Raw genomic sequence first — 27,970 nt, 5'->3', positions numbered from 1 at the left:
TTATTTTTTCTTCAAACAATCTTTCAGGCAATAAATTAACATTTTAAATAATCAGAAAACAGAGACATATATACACATCATAGAGCTGCCCTGGTACAGAATGAAATAAAACCACTTAAAATCATAACAAGATACTTCCACTAAAATTTAGAATTATGCTATTGCATCGATTTTAGAATCTCATGCTTCCAGTGGTAAAGACTAGTCTCCCTACCCTCCTGCACACATCCTCCTGCAGACATTTTCACCAGGTTTAAGTGCATGAATAGTCCTCTTTATTGTATCTGCAGAACATTACTTATAGGAAATGAACATATTTTTAAAAAATATTTTTTAATGTGGTAAAGCACTTTCGCTATAACTAAATTACAACACCCATGATGCTTATGCAGTCTGTGGAATCTTAGTAATCTGTTAATTTTACATTTAAAAGTTCTACCTCATATACCGGTAATTGAAATGCAGTTCAAATATTTAAATAATTTAGGCTGGTCAGACATGCTACAAAGAAAGACATTTTAGAAAACCGATGCCAGGAACTTTAGCACTTGTTGTCGTGTGTATGTATGATTTTCTTTATTAAAAGCCTTGGCATACCTTGTCCATGTTGAGCTGGATAATACTCCATCAGAATTATGTTGGTATATGCCCCTGATGTACAAGATGGAGATATTCCTCTAAAGCCTCCTACAACAAGCGGACGCAGAGTTCTCACAACAGCATGGGGTAGCACAACAGTGCCTTCATAATAAAAAAAAAATGCCTAATACCTGTATGATACTGTGTATAAGGAATGAACCACCAATCATGTATGTAGCCAAACTAAATGTTATCATTATTGTGCAAACACAGCTTTATTTCAGTGAAGCACATTAACATTTTTACTTGTTAGTTCATTTTAGAAACCTGACATACGTTTCAATTGTTTCAAGTATCCCAATTTAATTGCTCCCTAGAACAGATATGTTGTATGTCAATAAAAATTAAAGACTGATAAAATTGCCCAACAAGCAAGTTCAGGGCCAGATTTATTTTCTCCCCTTCCCACCCAGGCCAAACTGTTTGCTGCCCCCCTTCCAAGTTGCTTGGTTAGATTTAGTATCACACCAATCTTGTTCTAGCCACATGACAAGCCAATGCTGTGGGTGGAAAATGTAAAACGGTTTGCCTGCTATTCCACAGTCGCCTACAACTAGATAAAATAGTCAGTTCAGGTATAGAAGAAGTACAGAGCAAGAGAAGGTTACATCTAAGCAAACAGTACGCTATTTTATTAACAATGAACAAACTGTGCAGGGAAGCAACAATGGGGACCTAGACAGATTGCTCTGGCAGGCAAGGAAGCAGTCTGTATGCTTTTATTATACAGTATATGGAAATATGTTACCGAGAGTCATACACAAAATGAGTGGATGGCTGTGTATTGCCCCTGGTAGCCTTGCCTTCCCAGCCCACGGCCTACTTTGGCCATGCAGAGATCTAGCCCTGTATGAAATTGATGATGGACCCTGTCAAGTGTACTGGTATCTAATCAGTTTTGATTAATTGAATCTGTGAGTTTAGAACTTAAAGCAGATCTCCAGATAGAATGAATAGAAACACAATAGATGTAAAATAAATGTGGGATGAAATGTCCTCTTGACCAATTCTAACCTCACAGCTAATGTGGTTGCAGTGTACCCTCCCCCTCTACCCCCCCCCCCCCCCCAGGTAATGCTAACGCTAACCCTAACCACTGACTTACAGCACTGTCTCTTAGTGGAGCATAAATGCTGTTTGGGTAGAAATTCGGACACCATGAGGTTGACTTACTAAAACTGGAGAGTACAAAATCTGGTGCAGCTCTGCATGGTAGCTGATCAGCTTCTAACTTCAGCTTGATCAATTAAGCCTAGACAATAACACCTGGAAGCTGATTGATTTCTATGCAGAGCTACACTGGAGTTTGCACTCTCCAATTTTAATAAATCAACTCCTACGAATGCCTCAGTAAGTGTGACTATTGCTGCACACCCACAGTGAATAGTGGAAATTGTAGTTCTGGACTGGTGCTCTACAGCAGTGGTTCGCCACCTCAGTCCTCAAGTACCCACAACAGGCCATGTTTTAGGAATTTTATAAAATAGCTGTCCAAAATACTAAGCCATTGACTCAGGTTTAAAGCATGTGTGCAAAATAAAGGAAAACCTGCAAACATGGCCTGTTGTGGGTACTTGAGGACCGAGGTTGAGAACCACTGCTCTACAGCAATGAATTGTGAAATAGTGGCTCCATTTTTCTTCTCCCCTTGGTCAGCTAGGTGTGAGATGCAATGGGTGATTTAACTAGGATTTCAGATTAGAAATGAAAAAGGTATTTATGGTAACATTTTCTATGAATAATCTAATAAGAGATACTGAAATAGAAAGGGCAATGAAAAAGGTACTTTTGTAAAGTCCCAAATGCAAGCTTTAAGCAGAGATACAGAATATACCCCACCGGACCTCTCAGCCTAAGAAAATTTAACAAGTGCTTAAAAGAGACCATCTTGTGATGTCATTAAAACATGCGTTAATGTTTGACTAATTGGACAGAATTTTCAGTGGTATTACAATTTATGTAACCAGCATAATACTCGTCTGGCATGGAAAGGTTAAATGAGTATTTTTTGTTGCCAAATACATAACAAGTGCCAGAATAACTCTTAAGGGGTTATTTAATAAATGCATGTAATAGGTAATAATTGTGTATTAAGTGCAGTAAAATTTCAATATAGTCAAGTTCAGAGAAAGATTGGCACACAACTCTTTGCCATATATTTCAAATAATGTAACTTAGATACCTGAAAATGTTCCTTCCTTTCACTAAAATAATTTTATGACTGTAGGAGCCATTTATAAACATGCGCTCAAGGACAAATTTCACTAGATCCATTACAGCCAATCAACTTCATTCAGCCTTTTGCATGCAACAAATTAAAAATCATGGGTTGCCTACTGAATCCCAACTGCTGTAGATGTAGGAAAGCTGGTCCTTCTTTTATGTCTGTGGGTATCTTAACATGCACGAATGGTCTTGTTTTAATAAGTGAATGCACAAGACCTGCATATGTCTGGCAAACAAAAACTATCCTGTTCACATTTTATGATCCATACATAGATTGGGAACTACTGAAGAAAATGTCTTCTTTATTTCCATGGAATAACGTAAAAGAAAAATTAAACCACCTTAAGTTCTCAGACATTGACGTTCTAAAGTCTTTTTGACAATGGGTTGTAATCCATGCAACATTTCTAGTATTAGGAAAGGTGAAATTCATATTTAGGAGTACCTTCAAGTATAAATAGGGCTAGAAGTTAAACTCATGGGTGCAATCCCCTGTATCTACCTTCTTACAAAGACACAAAACACAACAGATAAAACTAAAGATGCAATATCATTTTAAAAATGATATTTAAAAGCCTACAATGCATCTTCAATGGAAGACTATATGAAATAGTTCAGAGCAAAAACTGCCTTTTTTATGTCTTTAATATGCTTTGTTACGGCATAGTTTAAGGAACTACCATAAAAAGGAATTTATCACCAAAACAAGCTGGGCATCAAGTTTTTCTTCTGTATTCTTTATCAACGGGAAATAAAATAAGTGTCCTTTGATATGAGAGCGTATGGACAAGGCTCATATTCAGATTTTTGCTAAGCTGGGCGTGTAGATTACAAGCTAGATCGTTAGGTTTGTTCGCAAAATCAGATCTGCAATGGGGAAATGCTTCTAAAGAACTTAACAAATCAAAATTTTTATAACTATTTCTAAAATACTTGGTCTAATCTTATTACGCCTATGTTTTAGGTATATTTTATAGGTTTTAGTATAGACAATAATACTTTTAAATTTGAACATTATACTAAATCATTCTCTTTTTTTCCAATTCATACATTTTTCTGGAAATACGTGATGCCTAACTACCAAGTGTCAAAGTATAGAACTGAATTATCCTGCAGATATGATGCATTAAGATTCCAGTGACCTGTCACTAGACACCTAGGTCTTTTAGAAAATATAGATCAACAAACTCAAAATTGTGAAAATAAATTTGAATATTTTTAGACGACTCAAGAACTACTGTTTAGCATTCATCTTTTCCAATACCTCTAACTAAATGTTTAGAAAGAATCTTGACTAATAATGTATTTGCATGGTTTAAAGCAGTAGACATCAAAAAGGCAGCTATGAAGGCATTAAAATGTTACTGTATGAGAAGATCATGAAAGGGAACTTAAACTGCCTATTTCTTTATAGATCAGATATAGGCCAGATTACAAAACCCAACACTGATGAAAATACTCAGGTAAACTGTATATGCTACCTTTTGCATCATATACCCAATTTTTCAGAACAAAAAGACATCACTCAGGTTAGCGGAATACTGACAGCATTGCTAAGGTGTGCAATGCCCATAGGCATGGTTAATGAAACTACACACAGCACTAATTAGTTGCAAATGATGCAGCAGACTGGCATCCACAACCATACAAATACATAGTGTGGGTATGAACAGGATGGAATCAACAGTAATCCAAACAGAACGACTGTCTAAAGCATTAAATAGAATTTATGTCTGCCTACTAAAAGCTTATTACATGAGTATAACATATCCAGTGTCATTTTCCAGATTCTAAAAAAAAAATGCCCACTAACAGGCTAGCTTATTGTAAGAACATGCCAAGAACATTTAAAATCCATCTTGTATCATAGGTATGAAATACTAGAGAAACGCATACAGAACACCGCAAGTTCCAGGTTTGAGCTTCAGAAATGATGGCCAATGAGAATATCCAGTGTAATCTTTGTTGTGCTTTCGATTACAATATCTAGTAACCTTGACGTTCCAGAAATGTTGCTTTTCCCTTATTGCATTTTGATACTTTGGAGGACAGAATACAAAATAATTTAAAATACAATACCAGATTGAAAGTGGAGGAACATATAAATAAAAATAGGCACTTTGGGAAAATAAAAAAAAAAAATTCCCAAAATGTTTTTGCTTTAAGACAAAAAAGCTGCCCTGAAGCCACTCTGTTAAAAAGAAAAAAGAAACTTAAAAAGTTATAAATACAAGTTAAACATGAAATATCCATGTTTATATATTATATATAAATATTTATAATAAAAGTCAAAATCAAATGTTGAAATAAAAGCGACAACTACACCTCAGATGGCTTTGAAAATGGAAAACTGCTAAATTATTATTGCTTGTGGGGTTCCCCCTATTTCAGGATTTATATTTTCCGCAGTGTAAGTTTTTCTTTCTATATAAAAGGTCTTTTGGGCCTAAAGTGGCCAAAGCCAGTCAGTTTGCTTATCATATTCTATTCACTTCTAGCAACTGGGAGAAGTCGTGATGGGACTGTGAAGATAAGGGAGGCTGTTTGGAGCTGCTACTGACACAGGAAAGCTGAAGACAAAAGGAGATGTGGGTGAGGAGGAAGCCTTACTGCGTTCTAAAAGTGTGGCAGAGGGACTGGCAGCCTCTGTCGCACAGGTAGTGGTCAAGACCTGAGTTTCAAATTGTAGCAGTTGTCCCATGAAACTGAAGTTGGGAGAGATTATACTCCTGCGTTGTTTGACAAATTCAAAGGCCTCTTCCAATTTCACCCTTTTCTTCATCATCAAGTAGGCCAAGCATATGGTAGCGGACCGGGAAATGCCAGCTTGGCAATGCACCAGCACACGTCCGTGATTATCCTTGATGGAGTCTGAAAAGAAAAATGCAATTACTTTAGCGGCAAAGGAAAGTTGAGATTCCTCACATGTATGCTCGTCCCTATCCATTTAGGGAAGCGTTAAATAAATAAAATCCTCTATCTGCACATTTTAGTACTGAGATGTCATGCATAGTACAATAAAGTGCATCACAGACAAGAGAAGTTACCCTTTGTAACAAAGTATGTATTAGTACAACAAAGTATGTATTAGTACTACAAGGGAAATTACCTTTTGTAATGCTTTAGTTACTTAAGCATAAATAATTAAACATCCATAAATATAACAAAAAAAATCCCCATATGTTGAGAACAGAGATAATCGACAAATATTAACAGAAGGTATCTAGGTATCAAAAGAATTTAAACAGTCCAAAGGTATATTTTAAGTCAATGACCGGGTTATACCCTGTAACCTATTCAAGTTAAGGTTTCCAAAAGAATGCATATCAGTCTCTTTACACCTAAAATTTCCCAATAACATTTTCATTTTTCTTTAATGAAGAAAAGTATATTGAATGTACATGTTAAAGGATAAAAAAAGGAGAAAGTCAAAAGGGTGAAGAAAAGAAACGTGGAGAGAACTCCAGGGGCTGGAGAGATAAATGGACAGTGGCTTGTTAAATATTATTAAGTTTAGTCAATTATTGGTACATAAGGCCTCCTGTTGTGATTCATCCAACACATAGGGGAGTATAGTTTTAGTGATCCAGTGTTGAATGCAGAAGGTTTGAATACTCTGCAGTGGCACTAAATTTCTTGAATTAAAACCAGGTTTAAACAGAAGGATTCTTTTTTACGCCTATTGTTAGGCTTTCTAGATATCTGTAGTAACTTATTGAACCAGAATGTTATGGGTAAGGTTGTGGTTTCCTCCATTAAAGAGAGAAGAAAGTTCTAAGAGCACTGACCAGGTGTATAAGCACCAAGTTTTTTTTTTGTTTTTTGTTTTTTTACAGTAATAAAGCAGGAAGGATCTGCTGCTATTTATAAGCATGTGAATGTCTGGGAGGTCTTTTGTACATTTTCCCAGAACTCATCATTTATATTGTTCAAATCTGAAGCACTTCTGATTGTATAAGAATTTACGATGTAACTCAAGTTTAATTATTAGCCATTTCATAGTAGGCAAACTATTACTTCTAGTTGCTGAAAAGGACATTAGCACGGTGTAAAGAAATACCCTATTCATACTTCATATCCAGGGCCTTACAAATTTTGCATAAATTTAAAGTTGGACATCTAATTGTACAATTTTCTTATTGATTATGTAGTGGTGTCTATGTAGCTTGAGGGCCTGTCTGATGGAAATTAAAGTGTTTGTAAAGGCTGAAGGTTTTTTTTTACCTTCATGCATTCTATGCATGAAGGTAAAAAAAAAAAAACTGTAGCAGCCCCACCCAGCCCCTGTAATACTTACCTGAGCCTGAACTTCCTCCAGCGTTGTACAAGAGCCTCGGCTCTCCCTCTTCACTGCCTAAGGCAGGAGCAGCCATTGGCTCCCACTGCTGTCAATCACAGCCAGTGAGCCATTGGCTCCCACTGCTGTCAATCACAGCCAGTGAGCCAATGAGAGAGGGGGCAGGGCCAAGACACGGCTGTGTGTGTGAATGGACATGCAGAGCCACAGCTCAGGAGTGAATCTGCTCGGGTTATCCCATTGCAAGCTGCTTCCTCTAGGGGCACTTGGCAGGAGAGAGGGGCCCCTGTTATTTGTAGAATGTGTGTGTATATATATATATATATATATATATATATATATATATATATATATATATATATATATACGCACACGCACACACATATATATATATATATATATATATATATATATATATATATAAATTGAACCCAAAGCCAAAAGTGTAATATATTACAATCCAACCAAGCATTAGATGTGGTGGCTGCATTTGTTTTTTTTTTTAGACTTTTCTACCTTTTTAACCAGTGATCTGGCCAGTAACACACCTACTCTATTAGAATGTCCCAACTCTGCATGAACATACAAAAAGTCACCCTGGGACATTAAATGAGGTGAGCACAGTTTGCCACTAAGTAACGGAAGTAGGTACAGTATAGGTATTTATTCAAGAATTATACCTATACGCATGAATGAGCACAGAGTGCACATTTGGACAGCAGCATTGTTAGTCTGGGGGAGGGGAGTGTTAAATGTAAAAGAAGATTTAAGTACACTAACAAACTTAAGCCAAAGTCCAACTCACACTTTAGAAGCAGTTACAGCTACTTTTAGGATAAACTTTTTACATAAATAAAAGGTGATATTTGTATGCACCCCTGTCTGTGTTGAATGGTTTGTCTCATCCCTGTAACTGATACAATTGCAAGAACGTTTTCTTTTGAAAAACTACGGATTTACTGGCCAGATCACGAAATGAAAATAAAAGAAAGCAAGCCTGAAAAAAAAGAAAATGGATGCAGCCATCACATCTACGAATTGGCTGCAATATAATAAAATGTTTGCTTTTGGGTTTAATACCCCTTTAATAAACCTCTGGAAATGTTTACATTTTTTGTGACTGTCTTAAAATCACTGTGATAAATGAGCTGTAATAATTGTATTTGTCCATTCAGAAGCAACTTCATAGCATCCAAAATATACATGTACACCAATGGTACTGGATATTACAATAGAAATACTTACCAATATATTCTATTGCCTCCATAAACCAGGAGCTAATGTCAGCTTTATGGTTGTCTTCCACTGGAATACATTTATACTGGAAATGACCTTCAAAATGGTTAGGACAGTCGGAAGATACGTTCAGTAACGCTGTGATACCTAAGGCATCCAACATGTCTCTTCGGGCAGCATGATAAGCACTACCGAGGTAAAGGAAGGGAAGGATGTCCACTGGACCACCCTGTTCCAAAAAGAAATACAAAACAATTGTTTCTCAGCATGGAGGAGGAAATATACTAGATATGCATAAGAATATTTCAACAAATTTCTCAGTTAAGCTAAACAGACCAACCACCCAAACATTGGTTTCTCCACCGTTAGAAATCATCTAGCTTACAACATGCTTTTATCGTCTTGTCAATTTTTTATTAGGCCTGCACACATCTGTGCTGTGTGGTTTAGGTGCCTTGCATTTTAGATGCCTTATCAACTGCATTGAACTGTATAAAATGCACATCAAAGATGCAACAAGCAGGATTTTTTCTAAAGCAACTTAAAATGCACAGTTGTGAATGGGGCCTATAGTAAATTAAAAGTGCATCTAAACAGAACAATAATTTTGCTGCATTCATTCTCTTATCTCAGGTTATGAATACCTTTAATTTAAACAGGTGATCCTGCTAGTAAAAAAACTGCTTGTCTTTAGGTTACAGAAAGTTAGACGCTAACTGGCGGGATCAACAGGTATTTAAATAGTACACTTTCAGGAGTACATTTAACAGACTAAAAGAGAGCAAATAAAAGTGCATTGTTCGAGTTTACAAATACTTTATTTTTTAAAATGTGCCATTATAAAACATAATGCCTGATGCGTATACAGTGCTAGCACTACATTTGTATAGTTCACCAGTCAGAAACTTGTGGAAAGGCAGCTCTACATTACTTAAAAGCAGAATTCCAGGAATTTAGCAGGCATACTATTAACAGAGATGCAACCCACCACCTGGACTTATGTCTTTAACCTCCCTGGCGGTATGATTATGTTAGATTTTTGCGTCTCAAAGCGGTACAATTATTTTGCATAGAAATTTGGCGTTTTATATTGTAGGCCTGTAATTCTTAGCAATAACACGCTTAAATCTGTCCACCAAGAGTCTAGTAGACATCCCGGGTATGATGAAGTTTGAAACAGAAAAACATAAATTATAATATAATAAATAAATATAATTATAAAAAATAATAATATAATAATAATAAAATGAATTTCCCCACGATTCACTATTGCTCAATTCTGTAAGTGTTCTAATTTATTATCGCTGTTTTCTAGCTGGTCTAAAACCACTTTTGATGTAAAGGGACACTTTTTGGTTGCTATGGACAATCTCAAGTTTCCAGGCAGAAAGAAAGAACAGTATATATAATATAAAACTGCATGCAGGGCATTGGACAAAGCACTGGGGACAAAAGGGATGTGAAATGATTTCATACAGTACTGTAATCTGTAAGATTACAGTGTACTGTATTGTGATTTTTCACTTTTTTGAATTTGCCGCCGAAAATGGTAGCTGAAATTCAATCAGCCTGGTTAACTTCCTCCAGTTCGACAACCCATCAATAGAAAAATCTAATGAGCCAGGGGGAAAAATGCCGGCATCCAATCAGATGCAGCTGCTGTTCAGGTACTTTGATAGCCAGCCCCAGCAGGAGTTTCATCCATAGGTGCTGTATAGTATGGATAGACGAATCAGATATTTTTTTTTTTTGTTTAGCCTGCAGGCCAGTTTTACTGTTAAGTTAATTGTTGAATACAAACACTCCAAGAAGTAGAGCGACAGCCTTAGAGTTACCATATATGCGGTACGACTTCTCTTGACTTGACTTCTCTTGAGAAAGGGGGTCATGTCCATTTGGTAAGCAGGCACTTTATTACACACTTGGTGAAGGTAACTGTTGTTGAATTCATTTAAAAGGAGCACCTTAACACGGATTCACTGGATTTGAGCATTGGGACTTTCTTTTGGACTATTTAATATATGCAATACTCTGTGGGGCTGATTTACTAAAGGCAAATCTACTTTGCACTACAAGTGCACTTGGAAGTGCAGTCGCTGTAGATCTGAGGAATAAAAAAACATTTTTGCTTGCACGTGATTGGATGATAAAATCAGCATATCATTTCAGATCTTCCCCTCAGATTTAAAGTGACTGCACTTCCAAGTGCACTTGCAGTGCAAAGTCTATTTGCCTTTAGTAAATCAACCCCTATGTATATCTGATCTTAGCGCAGCACATTTTCATATGCTTATTAATGACTTCTTAATTTGGTTTGAGCATGCAGCCTTTAATGACAAATTCCTCCTCTATTCAGAACCTGTAACCCTAATCCTTTAACCTTCCTGCTAGACAGCATACAAGCATGCCATACATTGGTTCAGGAAACATTTGAACAATTTTGAACAAAACTAAATATATAGCCCTTTACCTGATCATGAAGTGGTGTTGTACAGGAACTGTAGCCTGTTTCAGTAGGCTCTAAGCTGGCAGGCAGGGAAATACTGTTTATAGATCTTGTCTTTGCACAGAATTCTGGGTACTCCGAGTGAAATCTTTCATAACCTCCTGCAGCGAAAGGAAAAAAAAATGGTGAAAATCCTTTGCAGCTGCAAACCCAAATGTAATCCGTTAGGTTTGAATACATTCTGCAGACAAAAAAAAAAAAACACTGAAAAGCAATTATATTATAGGGATCACCTTAATCCTATGCACTCTTAGGTATATATTTTTTTATATTATATATACACACACACACACACATATAATGTTTTTCTTATATATAGAAAATATCCTACAACATTGGCATAGCGTTTGAGTGTATTACAAGAATAGATAATTTTCTAAATACACCCATACAAGCGTTTACGCATTTTCTGGTTTTTGGGCAGCTGTACGTGGCACCTGGGTATCCCAGGCAGGAGAGATATGTGTTTACGTAGCACGTTTGCGAGAGCTCCTGTATTATCAGTTTCACAGTAGCTACAGTGTTATCCCAGACCTATTGATACTCAGAAATTCACATTTTTACACGCAAATGGATAAAAAGGTGATATTTACAGTCTGGATCTATAAAAACACCAGTAAAATATTGTGATTACATGGGGCACTGCTATTTGCACTCATAATGACCATTTCTCATTGCATTTTTAAGTATAGTGCAGGATAAGTGGATCGGTCAGGGAACCAGTATAGTATTTTTTTTTTAATCTATCCTTTATTTATTTATTTAAAGGTCAGGAATGGCAGCCGCCATACTTCCTATGAACCTTTAATCCCACACCTGCAAGAGTCTATGTGCTTTCATCATGCACATTACTATTTTTTTTAAACAAGGTTAACCTCACAAACCACCTTTTTTTACGTAATGTTTTCCATGATTCAATTACTAATTGCTATATTTGCAAACATTATCTTGAAAAGCAGACATTGTCAAGCTCGCCGAGAGCTGTTATTTACACTACAGCTGTCTGAAAAAAGAACGCCGGCCTAATTCAAAAGAAAGACACTGTAGATGTAATCCAAATCTCTAAGATCTCATAAAAGCTTTATTGTGTTCATGTCATTTCAAACATTTTTTTTTAAACTACAACTTTCATTAAAAGAATGAATATCTGATGATCCTGCCATGAAGGCATTATCTGCTAATGGGGGGGCAGCACCCAGTCACTGCTCCTGCACTGCACCCCCTATTGTATGTGCTTCGATTGGGGACATTAAGGAGCAGTGACAACGCACATAGGAGACAGACAAGAGATGCTACTGTCACTCTACATCAAGGATATAGACAGAATTGGCAGGAAGAGGCTGCAGGGAAACAGCTGCACAGAGATACAACAAAGGATAAAAATAGGAGAAAAAACAAAATAAAAAATTTGGAGCCATTTACATTACAGTGCTTTATCAAACTAAATTACAGTCACGGTTTACGTTATCTTTAGAATGGGAAGGAGTTGAAATCACTAAATATATTCAGTTAACAGTTTGCAATAGGAAAAATAGAGGGTACATTTTTGTTTTAGGTATGTTTGGCATACTCCCTGCTGCCATTATTGCCTCCTAGGGTACCCCCATCATATATGCCAGGAGGCTACAGCAGGAACTCATAGTGGCTGGTGGGCAAAGTTAGTGTTGAGTCATCAGGGGGGGCTTGACTGCCTCAACCCAGAAAAGAGCCATCTCTCAATGTCACAGAAGATGGCATTGTGTGAGCCAAGCTGTGACAGCAGACTGGCAGATCACAGCAGGACAAGAACAATGCTGCATAACAGGTAATGTGAGATAGAAAAGAAAAAGAAAAAAAAAGGAGGGGGAAAGGAACTGCAGTATATATTAAAAAAATAAAAGTATTGTTTATCACGCACATCATACCTTTGTAATTTAGTATGCATTTATATAGTTACATACAAATTCTGCTTGTATAGTCTAAGATACTAAGGGGTTGGTTTAATAAAGACAATTTGGCTGGTAACTTTGCTGGTAACTTTGCACTGTGCAAGTGAATTTTCCCCAGAGCTTAGTGAATGTGGTGCAATATGTAACTTTCCCCAGAATACCCAATCACGTGCAAAGAAAAAAAAATTATAGCATATTTTTTTTTTGCACAGGATTGGATGCTGGAATTCAGCAGAGTATTTTTTCTTGCACAAGATTGGATGATGGAATTCAGCAGAGCATTTTTTCTTGCACATGATTGGATGTCAGGAGAGCTTCACCTCATTTACTAAGCTCTGGGGGTAATTCCATTGCAAAGTCCATTTTTCTTGTAAAGCAACCAGTCTATTTGCCTTTAGTAAATCCACCCTCATGACTAAAGAGTAGTACACCTCAGCTGAACACGCAGGAATGAGATGTGTAATATCAGTTACGCAGGAAAGAGCCTCTATTTACTAGGCACAATTTCTTCAACTGATGCTCCAAACACTTCCCCATATGATAAAGCTCTAAGGACTCTGTAATCCAATGTCTTTTCTTTTGTTTCTGCTCTATGTTTGAGCCAAGCTGCAACAATATTAGCCCAGGAGAACTGCCTTCACATTTGTGAATGGAACCATGAGGAAAAATCTGAGTGGGAGGCAGGATTAACACCTCAGCTACAACTGGAAACACAAGCTCAGGAAGGAAGCAGAGCAGCTGCCCCGCTTTAATTTCCCTAGGGCTTCTCACAAATTTCTGAATGGACCCACGTTGCAACAGCATCCAAGGACGGACTTCCTGTGTCCATTAATTATCATCATCACAGGGCTTGAAGAGAGGAGCCGCGCTGACTATACGATGGTATCACTGCAATTATTCATATTTTCATGCACAGCTTTGCCACCACTTTAAAATATACCAAATCACATAGGCCAGTTTCTATGGCAGCATATCTGTTGTATCACAATGCACGCTCCATGAAAATGGAATAAAGGAAGATGGATGTCTGGCAAAAAAAAATAAAAAAATCGCATTTCCCTCACACATTCGACCAGTCGAGTACTTTTTCATTATGTACTTTTGTTACTTTGGCACTGCAGTGTGTTGAGTTTTGCGGTCCTTTAAATTACACAAAAAATGGTCTGTAAATAGCAGTGGTAAGACTCTATAATTATGAGCAGTAGCAAGGCAAGACCGGGCAGAGCAGGTTTGCTTGCTAGGGTTGCTAGGTCAGACATTTAAAACCAGACACATTAAATATTCATGCTCCAAGGTTGTTTTACAATTAGTCCTCCATACCAGCTACAGTTCTACTTGCTGCTATGTTAGCATGTATCGGAATCAGGCAGCATGTGATTTTATGGGTGTCCATTTTTAATTAGCTGACCTGGCAACCAACGCTAATTCGAGACTGAAAAGTAAGGCGTCTGTCTCCGGTTATCTTCAAATAAATGTACTAATAATGATATGATTAACTATGTACTGTAACAATCCCATCTGCCATAACCAAACACTCAGTTCAATGTTAAGAATACCTTAAAACAAGAGCAATAATGTAAATGGAAATAGATAAAGTGCAATTTGATAAATGTTATTCCTATTCCTTCTGTATTGAACTGTATTGTAATTGTACTGTCCCCCCTCTAACATTGTAAAGTGCTGCATAAAATGTTGACACTATATAAATCCCGTATAATAAAAATACCATAATATTAAAAATATTTTTGCAGCTTCACAAAATAAGGAACCACATTTTATATTTTTGACAATATTGCCCTCTAGTCAGATGTAGACGGTTAAGCTTTGCTGCACAGCATGGCAGCGCAAAACAAGAACAGGCAGATGTACAACAAAATCAGTGCTTAATTCATGCCTTTCTCTATGCCAATATAAAACATGCCCCTGACCGCTTCCAAAGCTTGTGTTCTATATAAAGCCAATATAAATATATATATAAAGCCAATTTTTTTTCTAGTTGGTGATAGAGTGGGAAACGATTTTTTTTTTTTTACTGCTCTCTGGGGCTCCATTCGAGAGATTTACACCTTGTAGGGTAAGGGCACAGATATGCTTAGAGTAGTTCCCCTTTGTGGCCATAAGATGGTGGTAAAGGGCCATCTGGATTAATAGGCAATGCAGGAGCCGCTAGAGGTCCCCTTATGTAGGATACCAGTGATAGTTTGGGGGAATTTAGAGTTAATGCCAGCTCTGCCCTTGCCAGCAGTGCGGTAACTTGGGTAGAGGGCTAGAGTACATTGGTGGGGAGCCATGAGGGGTTCATCGTGGAAAGTGCCTGAGGACCAGGCTACAATAATGTCTAGCCAGCAAGGCTCCACCTTACCCCTTCCCCTTAGGGGGTGGGGAAAAAGGGGAGGAAAGAGGAAGGATTTTTGGGATTACTTGCATCCCCTAAGGATCCAGGACTCTGGTAAAGGCTACTCATTGACTCTCTCTTCTCAACTATCTAATGACTGTTGGTAACTAAGCCCCTTTTTGGGACCAGAATGGCTGTGTGTGTATATATGAATTTTACTGACTGTTCAGTAAAGCATTGAAAAAAGGCCTCATTCTTCCCCTAATCTCTGATGGAAACATCACCTGCTTGTGCCAGCTACTGTGGGACACACTCATTAGTCCTGTGCCCAAAGTGTCTCAAGGTGCTTAGGTGAACCACTCCATGTCCAGGCATGAATAGTTTAAAAGTACATGTGGTGATCATGCAGCCCAGCACAGGGCACGTCACTATTACACAAAACACTCACTTCCTGTCCCTTTAACAACAGTATCCTAGACAGGAAGGAAGGTAAATCTGCAATAGGGACACAGGCATTTTTTTCTAGCCTTCCCCTACTCTACAAAAGTAAAACTTTTATTTCTGTCTGTGCTGCTGTTGGCGAGTTTCCCTTGCTTCTTTTCTGGTAAAACATCAGTAAAACTAAACGTTTTGGGAACTCTCTCTATCAGGGCCCTGCATAGCAGTTAAAACCCAGGAGATGTTCTAACCCATTCCTGCACTATACAAAACTAAAAAGGAAAAAAATTGCTACAAAAGCCATGATAAATCTGTTTGCTCACGTCTGCTAAATCATCCAAGTTAGCGGCCCAAGACTGCAGGTACAGGAGTTCAAATCCTTTATTAAAGCAGAGTTCCACACAAAAATGGAACTTCCGCTTTTCGGAACCCTCCCCCCCTCCGGTGTCACATTTGGCACCTTTCAGGGGGAAGGGGGGTGCAGATACCTGTCTAAGACAGGTATTTGCACCCACTTCCGGCATAGACTCCCATGGGAGTCTACGCCACTTCCCGTCCCCACCGCGCTGTCTCCTGGGAACACACAGCTCCCAGGAGAGAGCGGGGACCACTTGGGACGCGCAGCGCGACTCGCGCATGCGCAGTAGGGAACCAGGAAGTGAAGCCGCAACGCTTCACTTCCTGATTCCCTCACCTAGGATGGCGGCGGCAGCTGCCGAGAACCGAGCGGGTTCTCAGCGTCCCCTGCCGACATCGCTGGACCCTGGAACAGGTAAGTGGCCATGTATTAAAAGTCAGCAGCTGCAGTATTTGTAGCTGCTGGCTTTTAATATTTTTTTTTTTTTGGCGGTGTGGGTGGACCCCCGCTTTAAACGAGAGGCAGCCTGATATAGCCAGTTTGGAGCCCAGGTCTGTTGATACATTGTTGAACCCCCTCTGCTACTAAATTTTCTTCAACATTATTGTATATATTTGTGCTATAGAATATCCTATTCAGAAAAAGCAATTAGGTATATAAAAAGGGCATGATTCCATTTTTAGACTATATATTGAAAAATAGGCTAACAAATATGGTCTAAATACAGAGACAGGTGTAATCTTATTTAATTTGTTGGTATTCCTTGAGTATTTCTTTCTGATCTGTGCGGAAGCTTCCTATAATAAAGACTGATCAGGTCTGCTCTTTCCTTGTGCAGGTGACTGGTCTTGTATACATCTCTCCACTGTAGTTTTTAGTAGGCTTTCTGTAATGGATGAACCTGTTGGGTTTGTCCCAAAGCTCTGCTCTCTACAGGCTATGTGCAGCACAGTAATGATGCTACTGCTACTTTTACAAGTCATTATCTTGGTTTGCAATGACAATAAGAGCACACACACTGCAGATTTTTTATGCTTCGTGGCTATAAAAAAATATATGCAAATATAAGTTTTTGTGCCCAGAGGTCAGCTTTAATTGCCATCTCTACCCAACGCATACTACATCCATTAGGTCCCGTATCCAGGAGTCAGCGCATACATTTCTCACTAGGTGGTACAAGACTCCATCTCATTTAGCACAGATGTTTGTTTCCCACTGCTGAGACCGCTGTGACCAACGTGGCACATTTCTCCACCTTTGGTGGTCCTGTCCCAAAATTAGTTTTTTGGGAAGCTATCACCCCTTTGATAAAAAAAAAATCACCCTTAGGCCGATAAAAAGTTCTCCCTTTCAATTTCTTTTTCATGGGTTCCCCTCCTCGATGAAAATTTATAAGAGAAGCGTTAATCCCCACCTGTTAAATTCAGACAAATCCTTAATACCTAGGTCCCGGAAACAGAACACCTGTCTCACACTTTTGGATTGGAAGAGGGAGGTAGAACGTTGGGAACACATGGTCAACAACCAATAGGAGAAATTTAAAGACGTGCGGACAGCCTGGATGTACTATTCTGCTGAGATCCCAGGTGATTCATCATTTCCCTATGTGTTTCACCGGCTTGATTAATGGTAGTATTCAATTCTCTTATTTTTTTGTTTTTTCTTCTACCCAGGTACTAGCTGGATAGGATGATGTTTTTCTCCTTTTTTTTTTTTCAACTCAGGATGTTTTTATTGCTTAGTTATTTGTATGCTAGTGTACTTCACCAATTGTACATTTTATGAGGCCTGTCCAGGGATGTTAATATCTTGCCAGATACCTAGACTATACCTGCACCTTGCTTATTTTGGTTTTGTGGGATCTTCTGTACAATGTCTGTACTTGATATCACCCTCTCATTGATTTCTTATTGTGTTCTTTTTTGTAATGTCTTTAAACTTTAATAAAGTTTAATTATGTGAAAAAATATCCAATTCTCCACACAAAACAAATATTTCTGGGCTCTGTGGATTCTGGCAAGATTAACTGCATGCTAGCCTGGTAAATCACTCGGAGACAGTGGTTGGAATTCCCAGCTCCGCCAGACTGAAGGGGCCATTTTACAATGTGTTATGTTTCCACATCCAATTCTCCATAATCTACAAAAAACAAATGATCTATCAAGTTATGAGATTATGACACCTTCCTTATTGGCCCTATGGGTGGGGAGACAGACTATAACTTATAAATACTAGTGGCAAATATTAGCAATATTAGTCTGTTGTGTACCTTCCAAAATAATTTGGATATGGCATGGACGGTCCTGTTCATATTTGTGTATTGTAGGTGTCTTGCAGGTATGGTTCCAAGTAGGCACTTAGGGGTTGATTTACTAAAACTGGAGAGTGCAAAATCTGGGGCAGCTGTGCATAGTAGCCATTCAGATTCTAACTTCAGCTTGTTCAATGAAGCTTTGACAAAAAAAAAAAAAAAAAAAGGAAGCTGGCTACCATGCACAACTGCACCAGATTTCGCCCTCTCCAGTTTTAGTAAATCAACCCCTTTGTGTATAAGATGCATTTTACCTTCATTACCATTGAACTCTATGTAATCTGTGTTTTGTTGGAAACCACAACGAAGATGCAGCAAGCGGATTTTACAATGCATAAACTCCAGAAATGCATTTTTAAATGTTAGCATTTTCAGAGAGTTTAGACTGTATGTGCTACTAAGGGCAACGGGTATGTTTATTTAATAAACTTGGCAATGAGAAAAGTGGAAAGTACAATAACCCACAGCAACCATACAGAATTTATCCTGTTAGGACAGACTTTTATAAGGTGGTTGGGACCGGTCCAGCATGCATGTTTGTTTAATTGAATACATGCTTATTTAACAAACTGTGTGCCGAACAAATTTGAAAGTATTGTACGCAGCAAGCAATCATAAAAAACCCTATCACAACACAAGACCAACACAAGATGGTTGGTTGACATTAGAAGGTTGCCACAAAATAGCAATGCGCCAGACAAGTAGTGAGGTGGTAAAGCCAAAAGTAAAAAGTGCACCTTTCATTTTTGATGCATTGTTTCCCCTTTCCCATCCCATAATGACATAAAAGGCATAAAAAATAGTTTAATTAGTGTGACAATAAAATATTGTGCTAAGTTTACGTGCACAGAAACAGCCCGATTCATTAAAAAAAGAAAAAAAAAAAAAAAGAAGAAGAAGAAGAAGAAGAAAGAAAAAATGACCTCAAAGTGGAGTAGTTGCCCATCACGACCAATCAGAATTCTTGTTAAAAGTCTAGCTTTACAGTTGATTTACCGCTAGAAGAGAAAAAAAAATCAAATTTGTGGCGATCTGTTGCTGCACAGGGAGGCAGGGTAGAGTTTGGTCCCCTTCAAGATGGCTGCTAAAGCTTGCAGGGACAATATAAGAGAGATTTTGTTGGGATATCCCATGTAACCACAAAGCAGAATTGGCTAAATTGTGGTAAAGGGTACAGTGGCCTCTGTCCTGCATTTATCTGGTTATCGTTGGGTTCCAACCCTACGATACTTGTATGCACCCACTGAAAACCATTGACAATTTAAACTGTGCTATGGCTTAGAGGAACTACTACTATTACTACTATGTCTGGGGCTGAGTTGGCCAAATGAAAAATATTTGTTTTTCTTTGTTTAAGAAACATAGAATAACCTTAATGCAGATATTGTGTTTTAAAATTAAAAAAAAAATATTGCCACTTAATAATAAATTATATATTTACTACATATGAGTTTTATTCTTAAACTTCTGAGTCGTATTTGCTTGCCACGACTGCTTCCTGTTGTGGTAGTTTTGTGCAAAAGATGTGGCTTCATTTTTCCTTTCTTTTAACAGTCAGTTGACTCAGAATGACTTAAAACGATGTACTATGTGTGGTGTATTCATCACAGAGGCTCTACCACAGGCCTAATTATTTCATACATACAGACATTGAGCTGGGTATAATTTTTCTTTTTGTTCAGCAGAAGGGCTGAAGAAAAAACAAAAAAAAAAACAAAAAACAAACAGATTCCCTCATTTACACAAGAGAGGTGGGATAGAGAAATCTTCCACATTGGGCTACTGTATTTCGACAGCGGGAATCCTCTGCTGTCAAGAATACACTGATCAGAGCTGCAGCTAATTGGCTGCAGCAGCTGATTAAAGGAACGTTTTCCAGCTGTACTAATCAAATTATGTTGGACAGGAAGGGTCACACACAAATTAAAATTCAGCCGGTCCCTGTTGAACTGGCTGAATTTCGATCCGTGTGTACTCAGCTTAAAAAAAATACAAATCTGGGATTAAAAGACTATCTTAAAAAGCCGCACCAACAAAAATTAGGCTTAGGCAAAATGTACAGTGCTCGCTAAAAAAATCATAGCTTCCTTCCACCACGGGAATCCCTCCCAAAGTACTTTTGGGTTCTGCCTTCCCGGCCGGCAGAACACATTGATTACCTCTGGCGGCTATAGCCGATGGCAGTACTGTGTTAAAAAAAAAAAAAAAAATCAGACAAGCTGGATAGATTGCCTTGGGTACCACCAGCCTGCCCATACATGAATCGAATCTCAGCCGGTCCCTGCTGAACCAGCCGAATTTGATCCCTGTATGGCCAGCTTTAGATTAGAGTGCACTGGGCAGCATGGTCAACATCTGTTGTCTGCTGAACAACACAGATATATTTAGACACGCTGTGCAACTGCTATAACGGGAAAGCTGAGGTAAGACTACAATATTGATGTTTGCCAGTAAAATGCCAAACTGACTGAAAAACTATTTGGGCTTGTTAGCACACATGGCTGCTGGGGGGGGTTAAAAATAGATGATTGAGCTGCAGTTTTACTGCCTCCTGACGGCTCCCATTAACCTAACATAGCGGCCAGAAAAGGGTGTAACATTGCTACAACAAAAAGTATTCCTCCTTTTGTACTGATAAATGGGCCTGTGCCTCAGCCACATGCAGTGCACAAAGTTGTGGCATGTTTGTGCAGGCTTTTCAAGGTTCAAATAGGCAGTGAGGTGGCAACATATTGCCTCCCAGCCCTCTGTCAAACGCCATTTGAAAGGCAATCAACCACGGTGTAAACAAGCCCTTTCTATGACTTTAACTCAGCTTTAATATATCTTCTATATTTACAGTGCTGCACTAAAGCCCCATACACACGATCAGAATATCGTTTAAAAATACCACTTTAAAAAGCGATCGTACCATAATCTGATCATTAGTACACAGCTTTCTTCCAAAATTTTCCAAACGGACAAACACTAAACTTTTTCTTGTACAATACCAGTTTGAAAATACATTACATCACTTCCGAATTTTTATTGTCGTACGAGAATTTCCATGAACAATAACCACTTCATTTTCGATATGGAGACTAGCATGCAAAAAAAAAAAAGGCGAACATTCGCCCGATAATCTCATCATGTGTACTAGGCTTCAGAGTAGAATGTTCTACTCCCAAATACACGCGCAAAAAAAGTGCTTTCAACTAGAAAAATCTCATCCAGAATAATGTCTCAAATCGCACTGCTGAAGAATCACATGCGGTTTGAACAGGAATGCAGTGCAATTCCTGTTCAAAATTGCATGCGGTTCCTGCACTGCATAGTGTGAACTGTCACTAAAACCTAGAAGGCGATTGGTTAGTATGCACAGCTGCACCAAATTCTGTGTGCACCAGTTTTAGTAAAATCTCCCCCAATATTCCTTCCTGCCTAGCAAACAGTAGGTTCATACACATGTCCTCCGATTCCTACTGTATTAAATTGTATTTTAATTGCACTGCCTGCCCTTATGTTGTAAAGTGCTATGTAAACTGTTGACACTGCATAAATCCTGAATAATAATAATAATGATAATAATATCAAATGGCTGAACAATGGACTATCCTGTGCCAAATATGATATGCAGTAATTGTATTATAGTCAGTTATTTGTTGTAACCGGTCACATATTTTATATACAGCTGTTCCCAGGTAATAGGTCCTTTTTCAAAATGAAAGAAATGCATTGAATGTGGTAAGAAGGGGAAGTCTGAAAAGGAAGTGGATGTCTGTAGGGTTAGAAATGTGAATGAAACATTAGAGCTACTAACATGATGACTAATCTAGCCCAACATGTCTGAAAACAATACCCTTAGTATGCTCATGTAATGAACAGCTACATAAAAAATAAATAAAAATGATAGATAGATAGATCACAAATTGAGTATACCCCTCACGTTCTTGTAAATATTTTAATTTTATTATATCTTTTCACGTGACAACACTGAACAAATGACACTTTGCTACAATGTAAAGTAGTGAGTGTACAGCTTGTATAACAGTGTAAATTTGCTGTCCCCTCAAAATAACTCAACACACAGCCATTAATGTCTAAACCGCTGGTAACAAAAGTGAGTACACCCCTAAGTGAAAATGTCCAGACGTATGAGTGCTGCCAGCATTGCTGCAGAGGTTGAAGGGGTGGGGGGTCAGCCTGTCAGTGTTTAGACCATACACCGCACACTGCATCAAGTTGGTCTGCATGGCTGTCGTCCCAGAAGGAAGCTTCTTCTACAGATGATGCACAAGAAAGCCCACAAACAGTTTGCTGAAGACAAGCACACTAAGGACATGGATTACTGGAACAATGTCCTGTGGTCTGATGAGACCAAGATACACTTATTTGGTTCAGATGGTGTTAAGCGTGTGTGGCGGCAACAAGGTGAGTTGTTCAAAAACAAGTATGTCTTGCCTACAGTCAAGCATGGTGGTGGGAGTGTCATGGTCTGGGGCTGTGTGAGTGCTGCCAGCACTGGGGAGCTACAATTCATTGAGGGAACCATGAATGCCAACATGTACTGTGACATACCGAAGCAAAGAATGATCCGCTCTCTTCGGAGACTGGGCCGTAGGGCAGTATTCCAACATAACGACCCCCAAACACACCTCCATGATGACCACTGCCTTGCTAAAGAAGCTGAGGGTAAAGGTGATGGACTGGCCAAGCATGTCTCCAGACCTAAACCCTATTGAGCATCTGTGGGGCATCCTTAAACGGAAGGTGGAGGAGTGCAAGGTCTCTATCCACCAGCTCTGTGATGTCATCATGGAGGAGTGGAAGAGCACTCCACCAGAGCTTCACAGGTTGCCACTGAACTCCATGCCCCAAGGGGGTTAAGGCAGTGCTGGAAAATAATGGTGGCCACACAAAATTTTGACACTTTGGGCCCAATTTGGACATTTTCACTTAGGGGTGTACTCACTTTTGTTGCCAGCGTTTTAGACATTAATGGCTGTGTTTTGAGTTATTTTGAAGGGACAGCAAATTTACACTGTTATACAAGCTGTACACTCACTACTTTACATTGTAGCAAAGTGTCATTTCTTAAGACCCCATTCACATAGGGGCAACACGACTTGCAGGTCGCCTCAGCGAGGCGACCTGCAAACGACTGCCCGGGCGACTTGCAAAACGACTTCTGTATAGAAGTCTATGCAAGTCGCCCCCAAAGTCGTACAGGAACCTTTTTCTAAGTCGGAGCGACTTGCGTCGCTCCCCTTAGAACGGTTCCATAGCACAGAACAGGAGGCGACTTGTCAGGCGACTAGGTCGCCTGACAAGTCGTCCCTGTGTGAATGGGCTCTCAGTGTTGTCACATGAAAAGATATAATGTCACATGAAAAGATATAATAAAATATTTACAAAAATGTGAGGGGTGTACTCACTTTTGTGAGATATAGATAGAGAAATAAAAAAAAAATTATATATATAAAAAATGTATATATATATATATATATATATATATATATAAAATATATATTTTTTTTATTTATTTTTTTCCCCTGTAAAAGCAGGAACATAAAATAAAAATCGGAATCAAAAGTGCTGTTAGCTGTATGAATCAAAAGCATCAGTAGATCCGACTACTGTAATATATAAGATGTTGTTGTAAATACCTTCCCTTTGTAACCCATTCTCACTATGTGCACCACTAGGCTTAGAAGAGCAAGCACATATTTTATTTTGATGGCTCCAGCCTCTGAAGTCTGCTCTGCATTCTCTTTGTTTGTAACACATGTAGGAAGAAAAATAATATTCTGACCATGCCATATATTAAACCACTTCAGTCTTTGAATAAATACGTACAAATGAAACAGAGTACCATAGTTGTTGATATTGATGTTTCATTGATTAAGAAAAAGGTAACAATTGTGGTCTTTTTTCATTGGATAATAACAGGGTGGGCTGAGGGGGGTGGTTGAGGGCTGTTCACACACTCACAGACAACAAAGGCTCAGAAATGACAAGAATGTATGCTAAATATTCAGCAGAAAAAAAAAAAAAAAACATAAAAAGTCAGAAAGGGCAGAATTTTTAAAATGAATGCAATGCAAGTAAAAAGGTCTTGTGATCAGTAGGCTCTTCCGTTGTAGAAAATCATGAATGGGCATAGCTGGATATCAATGAGAAACCGTGAATGGACGGGTAGGTTTACAGACAGCAATGAATTAAATATAAACACAGCTCCATCCATCACGTATAAATAGAAATTCACGTTCTCCGATTTCACAGAACGACTGTATTTAACAAGTATTGAACACAATAAAAGCAAAATGTAGGGATTGTATTTGCTAAATAGATTCGGTTTTAAAAATGTCTGCAGCTAGCAGTTCGCGGTGTTCAACAGATACATGATATAGTGAGACAAAGAATTGTAAGGCTGTCCACTGTACAGGTAATACGTATTACTCTTAAAGCATACACATCTATATGTCAAAAGATTAAAGTAATAAAAAGAAAACCTGACCTAGTGACATATGGCATTTTCCCACCCCGGTTCATTGGGGTCAAGGCTTATTTGCAATGAGGTTTAGCCATTAAAATAAAAGATGAGCATGTCTGTATTAAATATGGGTGGCAGTTTGAGAAACCTCAATCTTACCCTACCTCTAGAGTCTGAATGATTTCATTCTACAACCAAAGTCAAACTGATTGTCGGCTAGAAGGAATTTCAAGTGTATGAATGAACAATGACATCCGTATGATTTTGTTACAAAACCAACGTTTGTGTCCACTGTTAAAACCTGCAAAATTTTGCGTTCTAACCTTTATACCACATCAAAGAAATAAAAATCTAAATGGTAAACAACAAAGCAAATACATTTAGGTAACCATAAAGGAAAGGAAACAGAACTGTACTTGACAGCTCATTTAAAGAGCTGAAACTACCTGCAAGCTCAATATTTCTGGCAGTAAATGTAATTCTTGTATGTATACTGACATAGAAGTATAGGGTTAGCCAACCCTTTTACCACATAGGAGATGTGTACAAAGTTATAACATTTTATCACTTGATTTAAAAAATAAATATTTTTAGTTGGTGCACACAAAAGAAAAATATTACACTTCTAAAGAATGACATCACAAAGACGTGTTTATACAACAATATTCTTACAAAGGAGAATCACCAGAAAGCCATATATACAGGATTTCGATTTACTAAAAGCAGTGAAGGATCCATTCCTAGTTGCTGTTAGATAACCTGCGTTACACTGCCTTACTAAAAAGGACCACAAAGGCCTATTAAAACCGTTCCTTTAAACTTTAAAATACAATGATGGTCGAAGGGTCATTTTAAGCTTTCTCGAGTATAAGTGTGGCCTACCACACAACAGCAAACCTTCCAAGAGAAATGGTTTAATACATTGTTATATCAGTGTTCTGCTGAATTCACAGACACCATGTATGGTAACCATATGGTGTATAAAATGTAGACTGGTGTATACAGCAAAAATGTGAGGGTTTAAAATGTAGATTCACGTGTGGAGTAAAAATGTGAGGGTCTAAAACTGTAGGTTGGTGTATGGGGCAAAAATGTGAGGGTCTAAAATGTTGATTGACATGTGGAGCAAAAATGTGAGGTTCTAAAACTGTAGGTTGGTGTATGCGACAAAAGTGTGAGGGTCTAATTGGTAGATTGGTGTGTGGAGCAAAAGGTCTAAAAAATATAGGTTGGTGTATGAAGTAAAAATGTGAAGATCTAAAAACATAGGTTGGTGTATGGAGTAAAAATGTGAAGGTCTAAAAACATAGGTTGGTGTATGAAGTAAAAATGTGAAGGTCTAAAAACATAGGTTGGTGTATGAAGTAAAAATGTGAAGGTCTAAAAACATAGGTTGGTGTATGAAGTAAAAATGTGAAGGTCTAAAAACATAGGTTGGTGTATGGAGTAAAAATGGGAAGGTCTAAAAACATAGGTTGGTGTATGGAGTAAAAATGTGAAGGTCTAAAAATATAGGTTGGTGTATGAAGTAAAAATGTGAAGGTCTAAAAACATAGGTTGGTGTATGGAGTAAAAATGTAAAGGTCTAAAAACATAGGTTGGTGTATGAAGTAAAAATGTGAGTCTCTAAAAATGTAGGTTGGTGTAGGGAGCAGAAATGTGAGCTCTTAAAACCTTGACTGATGGAACAAAAATGTGTGCTTCTAAAACCTTGATTGGTGTAAGGGGCAAATATGTGAGCTTCAAAAACCTATATAGGTGCGGGGATCAAAAATGTGAGCTTCTAAAACCTGGATTGGGGTAGGGAGTAAATACGTGAGCTCCAAAAACCTATATAGGTGTAGGGATCTAAAGCCTAGGTTGCTCATGGGATCAAAAATGTGAGTTTCTAAAACCTTGACTGGTATAAGAAGCAAAATATGTGAGCTCCAAAAACCTACATAGGTGTAGGGATCAAAAATATGAGCATCTAAAACATTGATTGGTGAAGGGGTAAAAAATGGGAGCTTCGTAGCCTAGATTGGAGGGCTGACAACCTGTCATTGTTTTCAACAAATAGTGGCCAGAAGATACCAAATAAGTCACAACATGACACCACTAATAGTGACCACCTAGCTAGTCTACTCTACATTTAAAGTGGTAGCATGTATAGAAATATAGAATGGATGCAGAGACTTTGGTTGTTGGTGTTCTCTGGGAACCCAAGCTACAGCAAAGCTATTGTTCTGAGACTCCCCCAAAAAAAGATGGCTACCGATACAAGGCACTGTCATTTTGGGTTCCCCCCCACCTGGTCCAATACAGGTGATTATTAAAGCTTCTACTATTCTTCCTTTTTGCATGGATTGACCATATGGGGGTTGCAGATGGAATAGTTAGTTATTGCTAACAGACTTATGAATGGAGCTGGTGCCTTGATTGATAAAGATCCCCATCCTCCCAGTGTTGTGGTATGTGAATGGTACCCTGTGCATTGTTGTACCTTTGAGTAGACAGATGTCAGTGGTGTCGTTGTCCTTGCGCAGAGCCTGCACCACCAGTGACACCGTGCTGTCCTCCCGCAGGCACTCGGCTCTGGGGCTCCTCTCATCATACACAATGATAGCAGAGTAGAGTCCTGAGCGGAGCCGGGTCAGTACCTCCTCCTCGTCCTTACTCCCTGCCGGTAGGATCTGCTCTAGGCTCACAGAGCCCTTGGCCCTTCTCCGGACTATGGTGTTACAGCGCACGTTCACCGATCCCTGGATGAAGCCTGCACTGTGCGCCAAGAAAGGTCTACAGTCCAGAAGCAGGCAAGTGCCTCCGACACCCACACTGCCGCCTCCGACACCCACACCGCCGCATCCTCCTCCGCTCATGTTATTACAATTGGCATGGTGCTTGTGGCCCCTCTCCGTGGAGCTCCGGTTGGGTATGCCGTCTCTTTTTAATAGCCGTTTCAGTACGCTGCAATCCATCTCCCTCAGCTCATCCATGATCAGCATAATAGAGAGCGGGAGGGAGGAAGGCAGACTGCTACTAAGGTAGGTACCTGGTGAAGGAGAGGAGGCAAGGCAGCACTACTCTACCTCCCTCACTGACGTCTTGTCTGCAGCCAGAGAGATGAGTGAGACCAATCTGCTGCACGTTGTCCTTCTCTCCGCCCTACACTGGTGACGGGGAGAGGGAACACTGCACCCCCTGCCTCCCTACACACGTGTCTTCTCAGGGTCCCCTAACGATCA

At 38.8% G+C, this 27,970-nt stretch overlaps 1 protein-coding gene across 1 annotated transcript; it reads right to left on the bottom strand.

Annotated features, from left to right (window-relative positions):
- On the bottom strand, positions 1-27,891 carry DUSP4 (dual specificity phosphatase 4). Its single transcript, XM_073598521.1, has 4 exons — positions 27,229-27,891; positions 10,869-11,005; positions 8,408-8,627; positions 1-5,736 (listed from the first exon to the last, which is right to left on the bottom strand). The coding sequence occupies exons 1-4, from the start codon at positions 27,728-27,730 to the stop codon at positions 5,360-5,362; spliced, it is 1,236 nt and encodes a 411-aa protein (XP_073454622.1). The 5' UTR covers positions 27,731-27,891; the 3' UTR covers positions 1-5,359.
- Between the last annotated feature and the right edge of the window lie 79 nt (positions 27,892-27,970).

This window comes from Aquarana catesbeiana, linkage group LG01, assembly GCF_042186555.1.
Source record: "Aquarana catesbeiana isolate 2022-GZ linkage group LG01, ASM4218655v1, whole genome shotgun sequence".
In the NCBI taxonomy this organism is placed as follows: domain Eukaryota; kingdom Metazoa; phylum Chordata; class Amphibia; order Anura; family Ranidae; genus Aquarana; species Aquarana catesbeiana.
This window is presented reverse-complemented; position numbering and strand designations above follow the sequence as displayed.

Excerpts from the sequence above, each read along its gene's own strand:
- DUSP4 (XM_073598521.1), bottom strand. The coding sequence starts at position 27,730 with ATGCTGATCATGGATGAGCTGAGGGAGATGGATTGCAGCGTACTGAAA. Across the intron at positions 8,628-10,868 it reads CAACACCACTTCATGATCAG|GGTGGTCCAGTGGACATCCT; the intron begins GTAAAGGGCTAT and ends TTTTTGGAACAG. Across the intron at positions 5,737-8,407 it reads GGAGGCAATAGAATATATTG|ACTCCATCAAGGATAATCAC; the intron begins GTAAGTATTTCT and ends TTTTCTTTTCAG.